General features: G+C 43.9%; 1 protein-coding gene across 3 annotated transcripts in view; it reads right to left on the reverse strand.

Annotated features, from left to right (window-relative positions):
* Window positions 1–18,344, reverse strand: part of ZFYVE26 (zinc finger FYVE-type containing 26) — a 65,006-nt gene that overhangs the window by 12,161 nt on the left and 34,501 nt on the right. For all 3 annotated transcript variants that reach the window (XM_032344574.1, XM_032344573.1, XM_032344575.1), the window contains 12 exons: window positions 16,771–16,893; window positions 16,191–16,367; window positions 13,940–14,186; window positions 13,111–13,206; window positions 10,569–10,732; window positions 9,393–9,529; window positions 7,485–7,516; window positions 6,702–6,838; window positions 5,372–5,592; window positions 2,001–2,148; window positions 1,534–1,743; window positions 620–838 (listed from right to left, as the gene is read on the reverse strand). In XM_032344574.1, coding sequence (XP_032200465.1) covers window positions 620–838; window positions 1,534–1,743; window positions 2,001–2,148; window positions 5,372–5,592; window positions 6,702–6,838; window positions 7,485–7,516; window positions 9,393–9,529; window positions 10,569–10,732; window positions 13,111–13,206; window positions 13,940–14,186; window positions 16,191–16,367; window positions 16,771–16,893 — 1,911 coding nt within the window. The remainder of the gene's footprint in view (window positions 1–619; window positions 839–1,533; window positions 1,744–2,000; window positions 2,149–5,371; window positions 5,593–6,701; window positions 6,839–7,484; window positions 7,517–9,392; window positions 9,530–10,568; window positions 10,733–13,110; window positions 13,207–13,939; window positions 14,187–16,190; window positions 16,368–16,770; window positions 16,894–18,344) is intronic.

Consider the following 18,344-nt stretch of genomic DNA (forward strand, 5'->3'; position numbering starts at 1 on the left):
GTGATGGTGAAACAGAATCCTGACTTTGCTTAACAATAACTACAAAGAAATAATGCACTTCAGAGGTGCCTTTGTCTCCTGTGGAAGGGCAGAGGATGTCAGAGAGAAAAAAGGACAGCATACTCTCCTTCCATTAGATATTTGGGGCCCAAATAGAGGATCATGGGTGTAACAACTCTGAGAGGATCAGCAGCTAAGTCAGCAGTGGGACAGTCCCAGGGCAGGTGGGAAGTGTATAAAAACAGAGAGGTAAAGCAGTTTGGTCAAGGTCACACCACTTATACCAACCATCTCATTCCAGAGACCATGCTCTCAACTACTATCTGATTCTGCTGTATGTTTTGGGAGAAGGGATAAAATCTCTCACTGCCAATCAGAAGAGCAAACTGGATCCAGGTTAAGACTTACTGCCCATATAGCAAATCGTAATTTGGGTGGACAGAATTTTCCATTTTGACCTGACTTTGCCAGAGGTAGTCTCATAGCTCAACACTGTGTTACGTTTCAGGGGGTTGGTTTATCGACCCACCTCCCCAACCACCGCCCTTAGAGCTAAGTGGGCCAATCCAGATGGGCAAAGTAGGTCTTGCACTTTGAGAGGTAGGTTTGTGTGTCCCACCTTGTTGAGGAGGTGGAGCAAGGCTTCCCGCAGGCAGTTGTGCCTCATGTAGAAGCTGATGATGGCCAGGTTGGTGCTGTAGTTATGCAGGTAGAAGAGGCATTCTTGGTAGTAAGTGTTGTTCATGATCTTCCCTTCAGGAATCACCTCCAGAGAGAGGCTCTGGGTCCGAAGGGTAACTTCCAGTTCTTTCAAGGTGGCAAAGTAATCATCATCTTGCTGACAGGAAAGGAGAGTGCAAAAGAAAAATAAAACTCAGTAAATTCTCAGCAGCTCTGAAAATATTGCTTTCAAAGAATATTTAGGAACATGGAAGTAGCCTTACAATACAGTTTGAAGGGCAGAAAAACAGGCAGGATACAAAATTCTCCATATTATAATACCATGTTTCATTCAAAAACATAGAGAATTCACCAAAATCTAAACATTATTTGCATCTGTTGTATGCAATTAAATGTCATTTTTATCTTTTTTTTTTTTTTAAAGATTTTATTTATTTATTTGACAGAGAGAGATCACAAGTAGGCAGAGAGGCAGGCAGAGAGAGAGAGGAGGAAGCAGGCTCCCTACTGAGCAGAGAGCCCAATGCGGGACTCGATCCCAGGACCCTGAGATCATGACCTGAGCCGAAGGCAGCGGCTTAACCCACTGAGCCACCCAGGCGCCCCATTTTTATCATTTTTAAAAATACTTTCCTGTAGTTCACTTTTTTAAAAAATTGACTTTGTATTACTTATCTAACTATATATAGTTACTATCTAATTATGCATAATGGAAAGAACAAAATCTAAACCTAGCAGCTCTGAGCCAGGACTGCCACTAGAAGCTGAGTGGAAGCTGATCCTTTTCCCAGGTCATTACTGCTCCTGGGCCTTCTTCCTCCCTGAACTGACCCTCCCCTGCTATGTTCTTACCAAGGATAGGAGTGGCCTCACTGTGGACTCCAGGTACTCAACCACATCCTGTACCAGTCTTGAGCCATGACTCAGCTGATTGAGGTCAAAGGGAGGCTTCAGACAGCGACTGAACTTCTCCCGTGCAGCAGTGAGGTTCCCAGCTTTGAGGCAGGCCATGCCCCAAGCATGCCATGCTCCAGTGGGATCGAGGCCAGTCTTTGTGGATATCTGGAAGAAAAACTGTTCTTTTTAGTAAGAAGTACCTAAATCCAGACCTGAAAGTCCCAAAGACCTATTCTTTCCCATTGTTGCCAATCATCTTCCTTTCCCATCATCCCACTTGCCATTACTGCCGAATGGCAAACTTGTAATGCCCTAGATACTTCCCCACGGCCAAGGGCAACTGGGAGATGATGACGATACCCTCTTGCAAGGCTAGGAAAAGGCAGCTCATTATAGTTGGGTAGACGTAAGCTTTGTCTCACCTCAACACCTAGTTGGTAGTACTCAGCTTCCAAAAGCTGGTTCCTTAGTCTGGTTACTGCAGCTGGCTGCAGGATCTGGTCCAGAGGAGGCACGTGGCGATAGGAAGCAGCAACTAAGATATTCAGCACATCCACCTTGCTGATGTAGCTACAGGGAGGGAAGAGGCGAGGCAATGAGGCTCCACAGAGTCTTACTAAAAATAGGTGCTGTTTACAAGTTTTCTTTTTTTTTTATATTTAATTTATTTATTTGACAGATAGAGAGAAAGAGAGAGAGCGTGAGAAAGAGCACAAGCAGGGAGAGCAGCAGGCAGAGGGAGAAGGAAAAGGTTTCCCACTGAGCAAGGAGCCTGATGCAGGGCTCGATCCCAAGACCCTGGGATCATGACCTGAGCTGAAGGCAGTCGTTTCAAACCTGAGCCACCCAGACACCCATGCTTACAAGTTTTCTATTTCAATTCCAATGTGAAAAGGAGAATTGAGGGGTACATGAACAGAGAGAGAAGGCTCTGGAGTCAGACTCTGAGTTCAACTCCATCACTCAGCAGCCCTATGACCCTAGGCAAGTTAGTTAACTTCTCTGCCTCAATTTACTCATCTGTAAAATGGATACCATAAGAGAGAATTTTAAGGATAAAATGAAACAGTTCAAGTAAAAGGGCTTAGGATTAAGTCTAGAATTTTGGAGGTACTCATTAAATATTACATATTAATACCCTAAGTAGTGATGCTCGCAATTATCCACTGGCTTTTTGGTTCTTTAGAACCCTGTCTGCTTGGGAGAGAGCACAGAGACTACCTCCATGGCCTGCACACCTAGTCAGTATAGAGGTCACATCAGTACTGGAGGTGCTGCTGGGCAATCACTTGGATTCTAGTCTCCTGGACTGGACACTGTCTTCCTGTGCTAAGAATGGGTTCTTGCTACAGCCCATTAGCACTGCCACCTTTGATCTTACTCCTGACACCTGGTGATTGCAAAAATCTTATAGCAACAGAGAACCCAGAAAACTGGTTCATTCTGTCCAGTGCTGCCTGAAACAGTCCTACACTCAATGAATATAACTGTATATATTATACAATATATATTACACAGTAAATATATTATGCAACATAAGTTATAATCTAGTCAAAGAACCTGTGGATTCTGACTTATCCACCAATATCCCTGGAAAGGAATTCAGTATATGAGACATTTTCAACTTAGTGCAAATGGGGTAAGGGAGAGTATGTGTTATAAAAACAAATTTGGTATCATAATGTATTATATGTTTTTAGCAGGTAATGTGAGTTCTGTTTTTAAACATTTATTTATTTATATGTCTACTGGAAGGAAGTAGGAGTTAAAAATAATGAAAAAATACTCTGCAAATCACATCAGCAATGAATCCACCACCGTTAGCAAACCTGCATGAAGGAAGTAATCCTCTAGAATGGGTGTGTGAATCCAGAATTGGGGAAAAAGAATGTGTAATTCGAAACCACTGCTGTACACTGTCAAGAGAAGTGCACAGCATCTGGGGGTGAGGATCCTACCAAAGTAAGCACTTTCTGAATTTCTGTTGTCCACAGCCTAGAGTGGGTATTTCGTCCACTTATATTTGATTTTGAAGGAAGTACAGGACTTGATGTTAAATTTGTTTTATCCCCCATCTGAATACTTTTTTCTTTTAAGATTTTAACTCATTTACATAACTGGTATTTGAGATATATCTAGATATATTTTAATTTTTGTCTTACATTCTACTTTTTGCTATTTGGAGTGGGTTTTTTTTTTTAATATTTTATTTATTTATTTGTTAGAGAGAGATCACAAGTAGGCAGAGAGGCAGGCAGAGAGAGAGGGAAGAAGCAAGCTCCCTGCTGAGCAGAAAGCCTGATGCAGGGCTCGATCCCAGGACCCTGAGATCATGACCTGAGCTGAAAGCAGAAGCTTTAACCCACTGAGCCACCCAGGCGCCCCTGGAGTGGTTTTTGTTCTTTTCCCCTCTTCTCCATTTCTGGTAAATTGGTCGATTTTTGGTTCTTTGGTTCTTTTAAAAAACCTTATTTGGGGCCCCAGGAGCCTCAGTTGGTTAAGTATATGCCTTCGGCTCAGGTCATGATCCCAGGGTCCTGGGATGTGGTGGCCCCAGGTTGGGCTCTCTGCTTACTGGCACTGCTTCTCCCTCTCCCTCTGTGTGCCCTCAATTTCTCTCTCGCCCTCAAGTAAATAAATAAAATCTTTTAAAAAAATTTAAAAAGTGAAAAACTTTAACATATACCCATTTCTTCAATTATTAACTTGAAAAATGATGCAGAATCTACTCTCTTCATATGAAAGAGTGAAATTCACTGCCTTATACTTCCTTCCATTTCCTGTTCCACCTCCCCCTGCCTTTCTCAATCTTCCAGTTTTGTTAATGAAAATAATAAAACTAACTAGCATTTCTGGAGTATAAAGACTCAATTCTTAGCCCTTTATAGGGATACTCTCATTTTATCCTCCTAAGTGCCCTATGAGATAAGTATTACTAACATTCCCATTTTACAGAGAAGGAAACTGAGGCCCAGGGCAGTTAACAGACTTGTCTAAGGTTACAGAGCTAGGAAGTAGTACAGATGAGATTCACTGCGCTTGTTCTGCTGTCTGGAGAGTCTGTAGGCAAACACTCTGAACAAGTGCCTGAGGCACTTACACGTCAAAGAAAATTATGCTCTCTGCTCTAAATCTGGCTAGGACTGAGCATTGAGAACATACAACATGAGTCACGCCTCTGGGTGGATAAGCTGGGAACTGGCAGTTTCAACCTTCAAGTTAATGAATGGAGGCAGAGCAGGTTATACAGGGCTTGGGGGCCTAATCATACCTTTTCCAGATACTTGTACTTTATGACTCAGATTCCTATCTGTGACACTGGGACAGACCAACCCCCAGTGTGCTTCACAGATCTGTTACCCAGAACTTCTGAGGCCGCAGTCTGGATTTGGTCAAGACCGGGGTAGAGTTCCAGCCAAGGCTAAGCACTGGACATTTCAGGAGGACACATTTTTCTCCAAAAGCCAGAAAGCTCCACAGAGACTAAAGGTGCTCCCCTAAATTGATTTTAATTACAAATTAAGCAAAGTTTTGACTTTCTTTCTGACTGGGTAGAGCTAGAGAACACTCTGCTTTGAGGACCTACCCAGGGAAAGAGGACACAGGCTATCAAGGTAGGGTAAGGAAGACCACTTGTGATCTGGTGGCATTTTGCCGTCATCAAACTGAGATGTCAAACATTTTCAGTGCATTTACCGAGAGAGGATGGTGATGTGGGAACTCATCGTGGGGGCAGGAGAAGCCAGACAGAAATGATAACTGAGTATAAGAAGAGCGAGCCACTCCCATTCACCTGTCACAAAGAGCAAGGTCCTGGCTCCGGCCAGCCTTGACGAACATCATCTTGGCACTGAAGAGCAGCTGCTTCATGATATCTGTGAGCAGCCCTGCGTCCACCTCAGGGTTGGTGAGGCCCTGGGACAGCCTGCAGCAGTGCTCGATCAGCTGGTGGCCACAGGCAATGCTGTCCCGGTGCAGGTTCAGGATGGCAATGCACAGGGATGCGCTGGGGGACTGGCCAGGGTGGAAGAGAGACACACACAGTGAGCTCAGAGACCAGAGCATTCTTCAAATGTCACTGGATGGCAGGAGTTATTCTTCTTAGCTCACCAGGCTTGAAATACACTGGAGGTGGGGGTGAAACTTCCACAGCAAAGCAAGAGTGAAACTAAACAATTTTCAGATGTTCTAAGTGGCACTGCTAGCTTCTGTCACCACACTGGGAAGAAGGCAGCTGTGTTCATGCATTACCTACTTCTTGGCAATGTCCACATGTTCCCTCCTTTTTCCCACTAGTGCAGGTCCTCCTCATTGCTGGCTTGGACTGTGACAGCTCCCTTGCTGGAGAAGTCTGTGCTTCAAGCCTGGATACACTGCTGCTGGATTAATATTCCAAAGCACACTCCAAATCCTTTCATGGTGCCTGATGCTAAGCAAGTAAACTTTCCCTACTGCAGAATTCAAGGCCCTGTCCATAAATCGCCCATTTCAATCTTACCTTTTACTACCGCTCTATGAACACTCTACGTTCCTTCAAATTAAACCATTTCCAGTCCCCTAACCATGCCCTGCAATTTTTGACAGCGTGCCTTTGCTCAGATGTTCCAGTTTGGTAATTTCATCCTCCTGCCCTCACTCTCCTTACACTCCTTCCCTGCCCCATTTCTGCTTGTCACACTCCTACCACTTTTCTATTATCTTAAGTGCCACTTCTTCCGTGAAGCCTTTCCTTTTATTTTAAATTTTATTTTTATTATTTATGTATTTATTTATTTTAGGGGAGAGGCAGGGAGAAAGGGAGAGCGAAAATCTTAAGCAGGCTCCACGCTAGGCCTGGATCTCACAACCCTGAGATCATCACCTGAGCCAAAACCAGGAGTTGGATGCTTGACTGACTGAGCCACCCAGGTGCCCCCATGAAGCCTTTCTTGATCTGCTCTCACACATTTCCAAGATGCTCTTTATCTTTCTGCCTCATTTGGTTTAGCTCATTTGTCTTAGCTCCTATATTACTGCACTGTAAGCTCATGAAGGCCAGGCTGTGTTCACCTATCTCTGCGTTTTTTGCCGTAACTACACATCATAAGAAAACTCAAGTGGCCATCAAGTTTTATTGCTATTACCTGCTCATAGTAAAATTCACTCCGCACCAGCTCGTTTTCCTCCTCATTCAGATCCAAAATCCATTCTACCTCAGCTGCTTTGGGGACTCTCACCACGGCTGAGTATGGAGGACTTTCACTCTTGGAGCTGTCTGGTGCTGAGAAGAGAAGTGTCACTCATGTGGCGGTCGCTGACCAGCAGTCCAGTGTAGCCCCCGCCAGAAAACTGGAGTGAGCTGCATGCAGACACCTGCCTGTTATCTCTCCTTGGTCCCCTTTATTTTAGATCTCATTAGGTACCTCAAACTTTCTTCTGCAGGAAAGATCCGGGATTACAGTGTCATACAATCCCATTGCTTCAAACAAGAAAACTCTGAAATGTACACCTTTCTCAGATGGAGGGCTGAATCATCGGCTATCCTAAAAACTAACCTCAGTGGAAGGATATAAACCAAACTATTAATAGTGATCGCCTAGGGGGAAGGAGGGAGCATTTGGAGGTAGGATGGTGGTGAAAGGGAACCTAGGAGAAAAATAAAAAAAAGAAATTACCTGCTCAAAATTAGGAACCAAATTCTTTGGTAGCTGGCCTTCTGAATGCTGGAAGCTAATGGACCACTACGGTAGGTTAATAGGATAATAAACTTAAAGGGAAACAGCTTAATAAAATGCCAAGAATTTTCTTTTTCCTTGGCCTCAGTCAGACTAAGTTGCTATTAAGGGTATCAGCTGCAGCTAAAACAGTGAGGAAAGAGCCAACTTGAACATAAAACAAAGAGACAGAGGAATATGATTCAGCCTTACCTTCTGGTTGTCCTGGATTCTCTTCTGGCACACTGGAAACAGAGGAAGAAAAATGAAATGCCCAAATCCCTTCTCCTCCTCTTTGTTTTGAAGTTGGTATAGAGCACCATTGACATTGTTACCCAAGTAAGAAGAATCAGGGAACCAAACTCGTTTCTGTCCCTCACCTGTCACAGCCAGTCACTGACCATTTTCTGTCCATCTCTTCAATACCTCCTTAAATGTCCCCAACTCTCTCTCCATCGCTGCCTCAGAGAAGGCCCTTATTATTTATAGATAAAGCCTCTGCAATGGCTTCCCAATTGGTGTCCTTGACTCTGTCAACCTACTCCCTACTCTGCAGCTAGAGCAAGCTTTTAAAAATCCAAATCTGGTCATGTTATGCTTCTGCTTAAAACTGTTCCATAGCTTCTCAGGGTAAAAGTGTTCCAAGTTTGCAGTTTCTGCAGACAAAGCCCTTACGACCTAGCCTGCTTATCTCTTGAGAGCAACTCCTGCCACCCATGACCTGTGCTCAACTCACTGAAGTCCTCCCCACTCTGCCACTGGTTTTGGTCAACTTCAGTTGGCACCACCAAGCATTAAGTCCTGATGCCACAAGTCAGAGGTCAAGTCTAGCACCTGTATGAGAAGCCTGCTGGTCAGTCCTAGCCCATGTGGCCAAAGAGCAAGCTCCAAGCCTTTGGGCCCAAGTCCTCCTGGCTCAGCTGTCAGGTTTCTAAGTCCAAGGCATGCAAGCCAGAACCCCATATTTACACTTCCTCAAAGGACCCACATATTCTCCTGCCCCGACTTCTGTAGCTGTCACTCCCACTTCTGGGCATCCCCTTCTAACTTCTCATACCCTAATGCTCAGAAAAGATGCCACACCTCTAAGAAACCTTCTCACCATCAGACTGCTGTGTGGCTTACCACTGCACTCAGCCAATGATTCTGTGGTCTGTTTGTTAATGGTCTCCCCACTAAAATGGGAGGTCCATAAGGAAGAAGTGATTATTGCTGAGTAATCGTTGAACAAAAGGATCCCCATCAAAACCAACTGTTCATTTCCAATCTCAGCAATATGGCATATGGGTATTTCTTCTGTCCCTTATCCCTTACCCCAAGGAGGCAATATAAGCATGGCATATCTTTCTTCCTGGAGATCAGTAATCATCACGGTAAATGTTGGCAAAAAATGTTCATATTAAAACAAACTCAATAAGGCCACGGGACAGAACATAAAATCAATTTAAGTCTGTAAGCAAAACATGAAGAATTCAAAATAATTAGCTTTTGAGGAGTTGCTTTGGCTCATATTCCCAGATGGCCTAGGAGCCTTAGTTTCACCCTCCTTTGCTGCTAGACGTAGTGAGAAAAATTGAGCAACATTAAGCCAGCAAACAGTCTTAATCTGTCTTGCCAGAGGTAGAAGTGGTTTCTGAAATTTGTTACTAGGTAAACTGTGCATGGGAAGGTGTGGGGGCTCTTCTAGTTGTGGATAACAAGCCAGGATGACTAGCTAGATTAGAACTGAGGCAAGTGATGCTCGAGCAGTCAGGAGGTGTGAACATGTCCCTTTGAATCCAGCTGAGACCAATGGAGACAGGAGTGGCTGAACAACTGGTGAGGTTGCTGGCAAACTAAGATTAATGGCCTCCATCAGGAATCAAGTGTCCTGACCTCAGGGAGAACATTATGTCAGAGCCTTGAGCTCTGCTTCCTTCCTCTCTTAGAAGTTTCTGTGACCAAGGTCAAATGTATTGCTGTAGAGTTACTGGCATTTCAGTGTGGATGTTAAATTAAAACTTGCTGCCATTGTTCCAGATTTGAGATGCTTTCCACAATGAGACTCCAAGACCCCCGACTTTGGGGGAGGGTGGGTGTGTAGAGGTCATGGAAGTAGCGGGCCCACTATAGGACACTCACTCTTTGTTGTAGTAACTATAGCACTGGTCACACACGCGGGTAGGGCTCTCTCTGCAGCCTTCCACCGCCATCTTCTTAGTGGAGCAGGCACTGCACACTAGCCGGCCACAGCGGCGACAATGATGACGCCTATTGAACTGAGGAGTGTCATGGGGAAAAGAAAAGAAAAGGGAGGAAGAGCAGGTGAGATTGCAGGAACTGTGGGTCTACCTGTCAACCCACTATCTTTAGCATCAGCCACCTGTGACTTACTAAGAATACTTACTAAGTAGTCTTACTTACTTACTTACTAAGCTCTTTGGGTTTCTATTGAGAAAGAACACCTAGTCCTTGCCTTTACGAAGCTGACATTTAGAAGTAAGTCTTAGATGGTGGGCAAAGGTATCCAAGTTTTGTTAATAGTTCCTGACAAGTTCTACCTGTCTGTGGAGGCAATGTGTGAAGACACAGCAAAAATAGTAGGGAAGAAGTGACTTTCTCAGACGGTGCAAATCACATTTTCATGGCATCAATGAGGAGAAAGTGTCCTTTTTTCAAAATGCTTTCATGAGTACTGCCTCATCTCACTATAAGAGGTTGACAGACATTATACTTCTTTCTCAGATGAGACACAGAGCAATTACATCATCGTTGTTCTCATTAGCCCTGAGCTAGTATGCCAGTCAGCAGGGTGGTAAGTATGGTAACATCTGTAACCACAGTTGGGCCTTAGAGCTCCACAGGCCAAAAAAATGTATCATCCCTAGAGCATCTGAGACTGAAAAAGTCACACTGCTAATAAGAGGCAGAACTGGGATTAGAACCCAAGTCCTCTGTCTCCAGAACCAGTACTAAAATCCACTACCAGGCTACCTGTCTTACAACGAGAGGGGAGCTAGAAACAAGATCTTCTGGTGTCGGTGACTCCTCCTGCTATATCACTCTGCCTCTATTTAGTCATTTGAGAATAGTGAAGATTTTCAAATTTAAGGCTACCTGAGGGTGTCTACCATCTGTCTCAACCCAGAAAATACATCTGGTTTGGCCAAAGTTCAACCCAAAGTCTTGGATTTGGTAGTTCTTGTGAAAATACCCATATCCTCTTGGGGACAGGAGGTGACTATGAACTCTGGGCTCATGACTGCCAGTTTCCTTTTACCTCCCCTGCAGGCAAAGCTGGAGACCAATGTTGCTCACCATGGTGAAGTGTTCCCTGCAGCAGACCATACAGATGCTCTCACTCTCGTCGGGCACCCACTGATGCCTGCCGGGGGGTGCTGCTGGAGGGACAAACTCCGGTGGGGGCTGACTCTCTGGGAAGCTCCTCTCCCTTGGACTGGGGGAATGTATAGCGGAGACACCTGGGAGTCAGATCCAAAGTGAGAGGAAAAGGTGATCAATAGTCCAGCTAATAAATGAGGAAGGAATGAGGAAATCAGAATTTCACCCTGTTTCAAAACCCAACTGCAATAATATATCCAGCTAACGGTCATTAATGGCTGACTGCATCATGAGAGGGACACCTGGACACCATGTGCCTCCTGATGGAAGGCACATAAGCACTTATCAAATACACTTACCAAAAATATTAAGCCTGAATCATATCAACGTTCTAGATCTATCAACCAGTGTACTGGATATAAAGAGGACTGAGACCCAGACTGCTGGGTGGCCATCAGTGGAATCTAGCATGTGGGAAGTTCTATAGGACAAATGAGCTAGTTTCCTCTGTAGGTGAAAAAGAGGTAGTAGAACCTATTGATTAAAAGAGACCTGAGAGATATTTCAGCTAAAAGCCACATGTGGACATCATTTAGATTTTGATTCTAGAAAAACCAATTCTAGAAATATATTAATGAGAAAACTGGGGAAATGTGAACACTGACTAGATAACTGGTAATAATAAAAAATCATTCGTTTTTTTTTTTAGGTGTGATGATGATATTATGGTTTTGTTTTGTATATATCCTTATCTTCTAGAGATATATACTGATACATTTTTTTTTTAAGATTTTATTTATTTATTTGACAGAGATCACAAGTTGGCAGAGAGGCAGGCAGAGAGAGAGGGGGAAGCAGAGAGCCTGTTGAGCAGAGAGCCTGATGCAGGGCTTGATTCCAGGACCTTGAGACCATGACCTGAGCTGAAGGCAGAGGCTTAAACCTCTGAGCCACCCTGTGCCCCTATACTGATACATTTATAAACAAAATCATATGATACCCAGGATCTGCCTCAAAATAACCCAGAAGCAGCACAAGGGTATAATGGAACAAGAATGGCCACTGTGAGATGATAATTATTGTAGTTGGGCTGTAGATACGTAAGGCTTCAGTACACTATTCTACTTTTGTATATTGGAAAATGTCCACAATAAAAGCTAAAAAAGGGCCATGTGGGTGTCTCAGTGGGTTAAGCCTCTGCCTTTGACTCAGGTCATGATCTCAGGGTCCTGGGATCCAACCCTGGTTCGGGCTCTCTGCTCAGCTGGGAGCCTGGTTCCCCCCCTCTCTCTGCCTACTTGTTATCTCTCTCTGTCAAATAAATAAATAAAATCTTAAAAAAGAGAAGCTAAAAAAAAAAAAAAAATAGAGTACACCAAAGGTGCTTAGGTGTTCATATACCTCTACGTCTAAGCCCTTCCCTCAGGTCCGCCGGGGACTGCAAAGCATAGCTAATTTTCAAAGTATGGCCATGAAATACCAGTCTCTGCTTAATGGTATCTAAGGAAGTTTCTTGTCATCTAGCAGAGCAAGACTGGCAGGTCATGGAAAAAGAGAACTGAAAAACACACTGACTCTTTGCAGCACCCATAGATCTGCCGCCCCTCTACCCCCCGCCCCGAATCCCACTCCTCCTCCTGCTGGCAAAACAAACACTTGCTGAAGTTTCCTCTGAGGACTGCAGGCCATTGTGCAAGGGGCCAGGGATTGGGGGAGAAGAGTGGTGGTGGAAAGGGGTGATCAAGACACTTTAAGGAGCCTATACCCTGTGCAGGTGACAGACATAAATAATGGACTTGCAGCAGAGTGCCGGAATATTCATAAGCACTGAGGATACTCTATTCTCCCTAGTTGCAGAGTCTGTATTTGTGCATTTGCCCACCAAAATTTACTTGTAACCTCAAAATCAGTATCTGTAGGGACTTTGTAGACATGGGCAGATTGAATAATTTGAGTTGCTTGACATGCAGGTTCTCCTCTGAGGACGAACAAGGTGATGTTCTGCTTTCTTCTTTCAGCTCTCATACAGAGGTGAGCAGAGAATGGAGATGGTAGAGGACAGCATGGGGTGGTGCAAGAAGTCCCGGCTCTCGGGCGAGCTGGACAGGGGCTGAATCCCTAACACTCATGAGGCACTCATTAATGGGCTTGCCTCAGGCAAGTCACTTTAACATTTCTAAACCCCTTTTTCTCTTTGGTAAAATAAAATAAAATCTACTAGGATGAATTGTTTTCAATTTCAATTTCAATCTAAGTGACAGACAGAAAGACATACAACACATTTTCCCTATGAGTAATGGTTCAGTATTTGCTAATACAGGGTTTGCAGAGATTTTACAGAAATAGGACTACAAATGATGAGAATCGATTGTTAAATTTTCTTGGATATAAAAAGCTGGAATGAACCAAGAAAAACAGTAAGAGTATCGTAACTAGAAGTGAAAAAAGAGGCAAAAGAAAGTCAAAATCAGGCAAGTTTGAACTAAACTACAGATTAAGTCTCAGAACCTGTTCTTACCAGGAGCCGCAGCGGCAGAGAACTCTGCTGATGGGGATCTAGACAAGGTCTCGAGGTCTGAAGCCTGACCGACTTCTGGGAGGTGAGTCACAGAATCTGGAAAGAGGGAAAATGTTGACAAAATACCATCCTACCATAAGCATCTTTACTCATTCTGCTAGGCCTTTAATTTAAAGCCCTGTTGCTCTGCTGATTGTCATTCCATGATTGTACCAAGTGTACAAAGCATGGCAGAGGTACTTCCAAGGTAACAGAAAGCATGCTTCTTCAACTTCTCAAAAAGCAAACTATGTTTAGACGCATGAAATAATGAAGTAGCTGTTAGGTTTTCACAAAATAAAGCTAAAAATGCCCAAAGGGAAGTAGAAGACATTGAAATGATGGCCCTGGAGGGTAGAGAGTAAGAAAAACAAAAAGCTGTCTGGGAACATCAGCCTACATTTATTTCATTTTCTTCATTCTGGAAGAGGCTTGACTCACATAGTAGGGGGATCTGATGTGCTCCCGGAAGAGCACATTCCCTCAGTACAGAATGATAGTAGGTAAGAGTCCACTGTGCCAAAGCCAGACAGAGACCACGCTCAGCATGCTTGGTTTCCCAAATCTTTACGTTTGCACAGTGGTAAACTACCATACTTTAATTTTGGTTACCCTGCCACTTCCTCGAGGGCCAAGAGGTCTCCTGCATAGCAAAGAGCTATCTCTCTGGAAGGGTATTCCTTTTACTCTTGATCAACTCAAAATAATAAGAGAAGACAAATTATAACTAAGGATGCAGTATGATGTTTTCTCCTCTAGCTGGAGGCCCCATTAGGATGTTGGCAGTTACCTGATCGTTTCTCTCTCAGAGAGTATGGGAAGTCCAAGGCTTTTCCTGCATATCTGGAGAGCAGTGAGTCAACGTCATCCATGGTGAAGCCAATCTCCTGCCCAGCCAGCAGCTGGTGCAATGTCTGCACAGCCACAGTGGCCCAATCCACTTTCATGTTCATGAGTAGCTGCTCCAGCATGAGGAGGGGGTTAGAGGACAAGTGGGAGTAGCTGGCCCGGTGTGGCTCAGGTAGGGTCAGCAGAACCTGTTTGGAGGGTAGACCCATAGATTAAAGAAAACAGTACACACATTTCAGAAGAAATCCAAGGTTCTTACTGGGAGGGAGAAGGGGATCAGGGACCAAAGGTAGATGACCAGCTACCAGGGCTGGGGAGCAGGCTTTCAGGAAGCAAGGCTGAAGTCCTATTTCAATCTTCCAGGAGGCAAGCAAAAAGTACTTCAGGTACATTTTACCTAGATGAAAGGTTGGCTAACTTCCTCTGTAAGGGGTCAGATAATTCGTATTTTAGGCTTTATGGGCCATGAAGTCTCTGTGGCAACTACTCAGCTCTGCCAGTGTGGTGTGAAAGTAGCCATAGGCCATATGAAAGTAAACGAGTGCACAAACTTATATTAAAAACTATCTGGGGGTGCCTCAGTGGCTCAGTGGGTTAAAGCCTCTGCCTTCAGCTCGGGTCGTGATCCCAGGGTCCTGGGATCGAGCCCTGCATCGGGCTCTCTGCTCAGTGGGGAGCCTGCTTCCTCCTCTCTCTCTGCCTGCTTCTCTGCCTACTTGTGATCTCTGTCTATCAAATAAATAAATAAAATCTTAAAAAAAAAATCCGATTCACAAAAGCAGGCTGAGGACTGGATTTGGCCCACAGGTGGCACCTCCAAGTATAGCTGAACTCTACCTGATCTTTTTTTTTTTTTTTTTTTAAAGATTTTATTTGTTTATTTGACAGAGAGAAATCACAAGTAGATGGAGAGGCAGGCAGAGAGAGAGAGAGAGGGAAGCAGGCTCCCTGCTGAGCAGAGAGCCCAATGCAGGACTCGATCCCAGGACCCTGAGATCATGACCTGAGCCGAAGGCAGCGGCTTAACCCACTGAGCCACCCAGGCGCCCCAAGTCTACCTGATCTTAAAGCCACTACTTTAACCATCTGAGGCTTATTAGAATGAGCAACATAAAGTAGTATTAGTAGGGTGCCTGAACCTAGCACCTCCAGTGTCCTACAGGTAAATGATGTCTCTATACTCCTAGAGACTGTTATCACTAGGCTTGAAATATGTTCACTGGTTCTGCTCATTGCCAATTTTCAAGGATTCCCCCTATTTAGTTATAGTGCATCAAAAAACAAAAAAAGGGCATTTTCTTTAGGAATATTTTATGTAGTAGAACTCTTAACAAGTGGGCCGGTACTCATATTGACGGTTCTCCCAGCACTCATTCTATTCATGGGGCAAGTTCCATACTTATTGAGTGAAAAGACATGACTGCCAATCAGAATCATCAGAACAGTGTCCGAGGGCCCTAATTCTCCCCAACCCCCCTCTTTTCCAGATTACTTCTTCTAGCTTGTAATTTCTTCTGTTAGTGTCTCCAAGGTTACACATCAAAGGTAAGAACCTCATTACCTAGAGAATTAACTCTTTTCTTTAGCAAGACAAGGTTATTAAGCAGTAGTTTGATATCCTTCCTCAGAATCTCTTTGGAAGATAGCTAGGCCCTGTCCCAAGAGATTCAGTTTTTTTTTTTTTAAATTAACATATAATGTATTATTTGTTTCAGGGGTACAGTTCTGTGATTCATCAATCTTACACAATTCACAGTACTTACCATGTCCATCACCCAGCCACCCCATCGCCCCCACCTCCTTCCCCTTCAGCAACCCTTTGTTTGTTTGTTTCCTGTGATGAGAGTTTCAGTTTTAATTGATCTGGGGTAAAGGTTAACGATTTTTTTTAAAGTCCAGGTGATTCTACTCTGCAGTCTGCATTAAGAACAACGATCTCGCAGATACCAGGGAAACCACAAAGGGAACTTAAAAGGGCCACTTAGACCTCACTTTGGAGACAAGGTAGTAAGAGAATGACAACTCCTAAGGGACGCAGGAGTGGGCTCCTGGATAAAGGTTTTATATAGCATAGGTCAAGAATGGCAAGTGTCTAGGAGAAGAGCCACTGAAAGGTTAAGTTCTGAAGCAGGAGCTGGGCCAGCGGTCTCTCCCCAAGGCATGCCTTCCCAACTCCCCCTTTCCTTCCTGACCTTGGATCCCATGTACAGGGCCTGGATTTCACGGCGTCGGACAGCAGTCAGTTCTCCGTAGAAATGTGTGGTGAGGTAGTTGGCCAGGAAGTGAGAAGCGGCCAAGCTAGGATGCTGGTCGAGGGATTGCTCTGTGACCTCAAGGCACATTGTGGGATCAGGAATTCTTCGCAGGAGCTGTTGTAGGAGAAGGGTAGAGGAGAAAGGTAAGGCTCATAAAGAACTCAGTCCAGCCTTATTTTATTTGGGAATGGAACATTTAGGTTTATTAATCTTGGACTAATCCCTTCTCTGCACTCTCTCTTTCACCACCCCTGCAGCTTCACAAATGAAGACTGTGACCAGAGTTCAGCAGAATCCTGAACATGGCTGACCATCTCGCATGAAAGACAGGGCTGGGCACCTTCCACTGAAGATGACTATGATCTTCTTGAGGCTAAGAAGGACTCCCGAAGGACACAAAGTGGCAGATCTGAGATCGCAAATGCTTTGCGTGGTATTTAGCATAAACAAAGCCTTCTGATTTGACTAACCTTTTTGTCTTATTCCAAAAGAAAAATGGCAAGAGATGGACGCTTACTTGCAGAGCCTTTTCATGATCTCCTCTTTCTAGAAGGTGGAGAAGATGCTTTTGATGTAGGCTGACTAAATGCTCTCTTGGAATAGGGTAGAGGCCGCCCCACTCCTCACACAGTCCATATTCCTGGAAGCAAATACACACGGCTTCAATCCCTTTGAATCACTGACTTTGTCACATCCAGCTTTTGACTGATTGCTCTCAGCAGTCTTGAGTCTGCTGAAGCCCCAGGAAAGTTTGGTTAAGTGCTGATGGGAACTTCGCTCTGGAATTAAAGTGGGCTTGTAAACTCAAAGGACTAGAGTGGCAACGGAGTTATATAAATGATCAAAGTAGGTTGCTGATTAATGGTATCAATTTTCTCTGAGATCTAACACAAAAAAGATACAGATGACATGAAGTGACTGACACCTTGTGTTAGTCCTGGGGAGATATTAAGAAAGTTGGGAGGACTAAGACTGTCCAAAGGAGAAAGTGCTGAGTAATGGATAGAATTGTTCAATCAGTATATAGTACAATGAAACTACTATATCACTAAATGTCAATTATACTAGAATTAAAGAACAAAACACAAAGGAGAGAGTGCGCACTCAGCTCTTATTGTTGTCATGTGAATGTGCAAGCCCAGGGTTGCCAAACATCAAAAAAAAAAAAAAAACAATAAATTTTTTTTTTAAATCAAAACCTTTCCTATTTTAAAATGTTGGCAATGAAGTTAACATGAAAAAATAAAAATGTGGCAGACCAAAACTGCATGGGTCAAACATACATGCTGGGCATTGGATTCTGTCCATGTCCCTGTTTGCTACTCCCCACCCCCAATCTGTAAACCTTGGATTAAAGTTTTAGAGAATGGAATTCCCAAGGCTTTGCCCAAGTATTTTAATATGGTGTCTCCTGGAATGCTCTCCCCACAACTCTGACTGGGGCCACCTTGTTTAAGATGTTTCTTTGTTTCTCAAGCTACATCAGGTGCCCTGCCTGTGCTCCCACGACAGTCTGGGTTTACTCCTGTCAGCTGGTATATCGCAATCGTCTAGGGATGTATGTCACATCACCCCTCTTCCCAAAATGTGAGCTGTACAAGGTCGAGGACTAAGTTTAGTTATCTTTTTTCACCACCATCTACTACAGTGGCAAATAAGAGATGGTCAATAAAGGTTTCTTCGATGCATGAACATCTGAATGAGTACATCCACATTTTGAACTGTGGTATATGAGCTCGTTAAAGAATAAATAAAATGTTTGGCATTCAAATGTTCAATAAACATATGAAAAGACATTTTCATATGTCATAATCAAGGTCATTAGTAATCATGGGAATGTAAATTCGAGCATGAGATACCATTCTACTGGCACAGAGGGCAAAGTTGGACAATACCATATCCTTATGGCATTTGGTAAGAGGAACTGCAAGTGGTCTACTGAGCTTAAGAGCAATTTGTCATGTCTCAGTAAAGGTGAGGATGCTCACGCCCAGTGATTCCACAATTCCACCAGTAGATCTACAGTCTTATCAGCGTACGGAGCGTAGGGTGATAGTACAAATGCATCCATTGCATTACTCTCTACACTTC

This window comes from Mustela erminea, chromosome 5 (genome assembly GCF_009829155.1).
Source record: "Mustela erminea isolate mMusErm1 chromosome 5, mMusErm1.Pri, whole genome shotgun sequence".
Taxonomy (NCBI): Eukaryota; Metazoa; Chordata; class Mammalia; order Carnivora; family Mustelidae; genus Mustela; species Mustela erminea.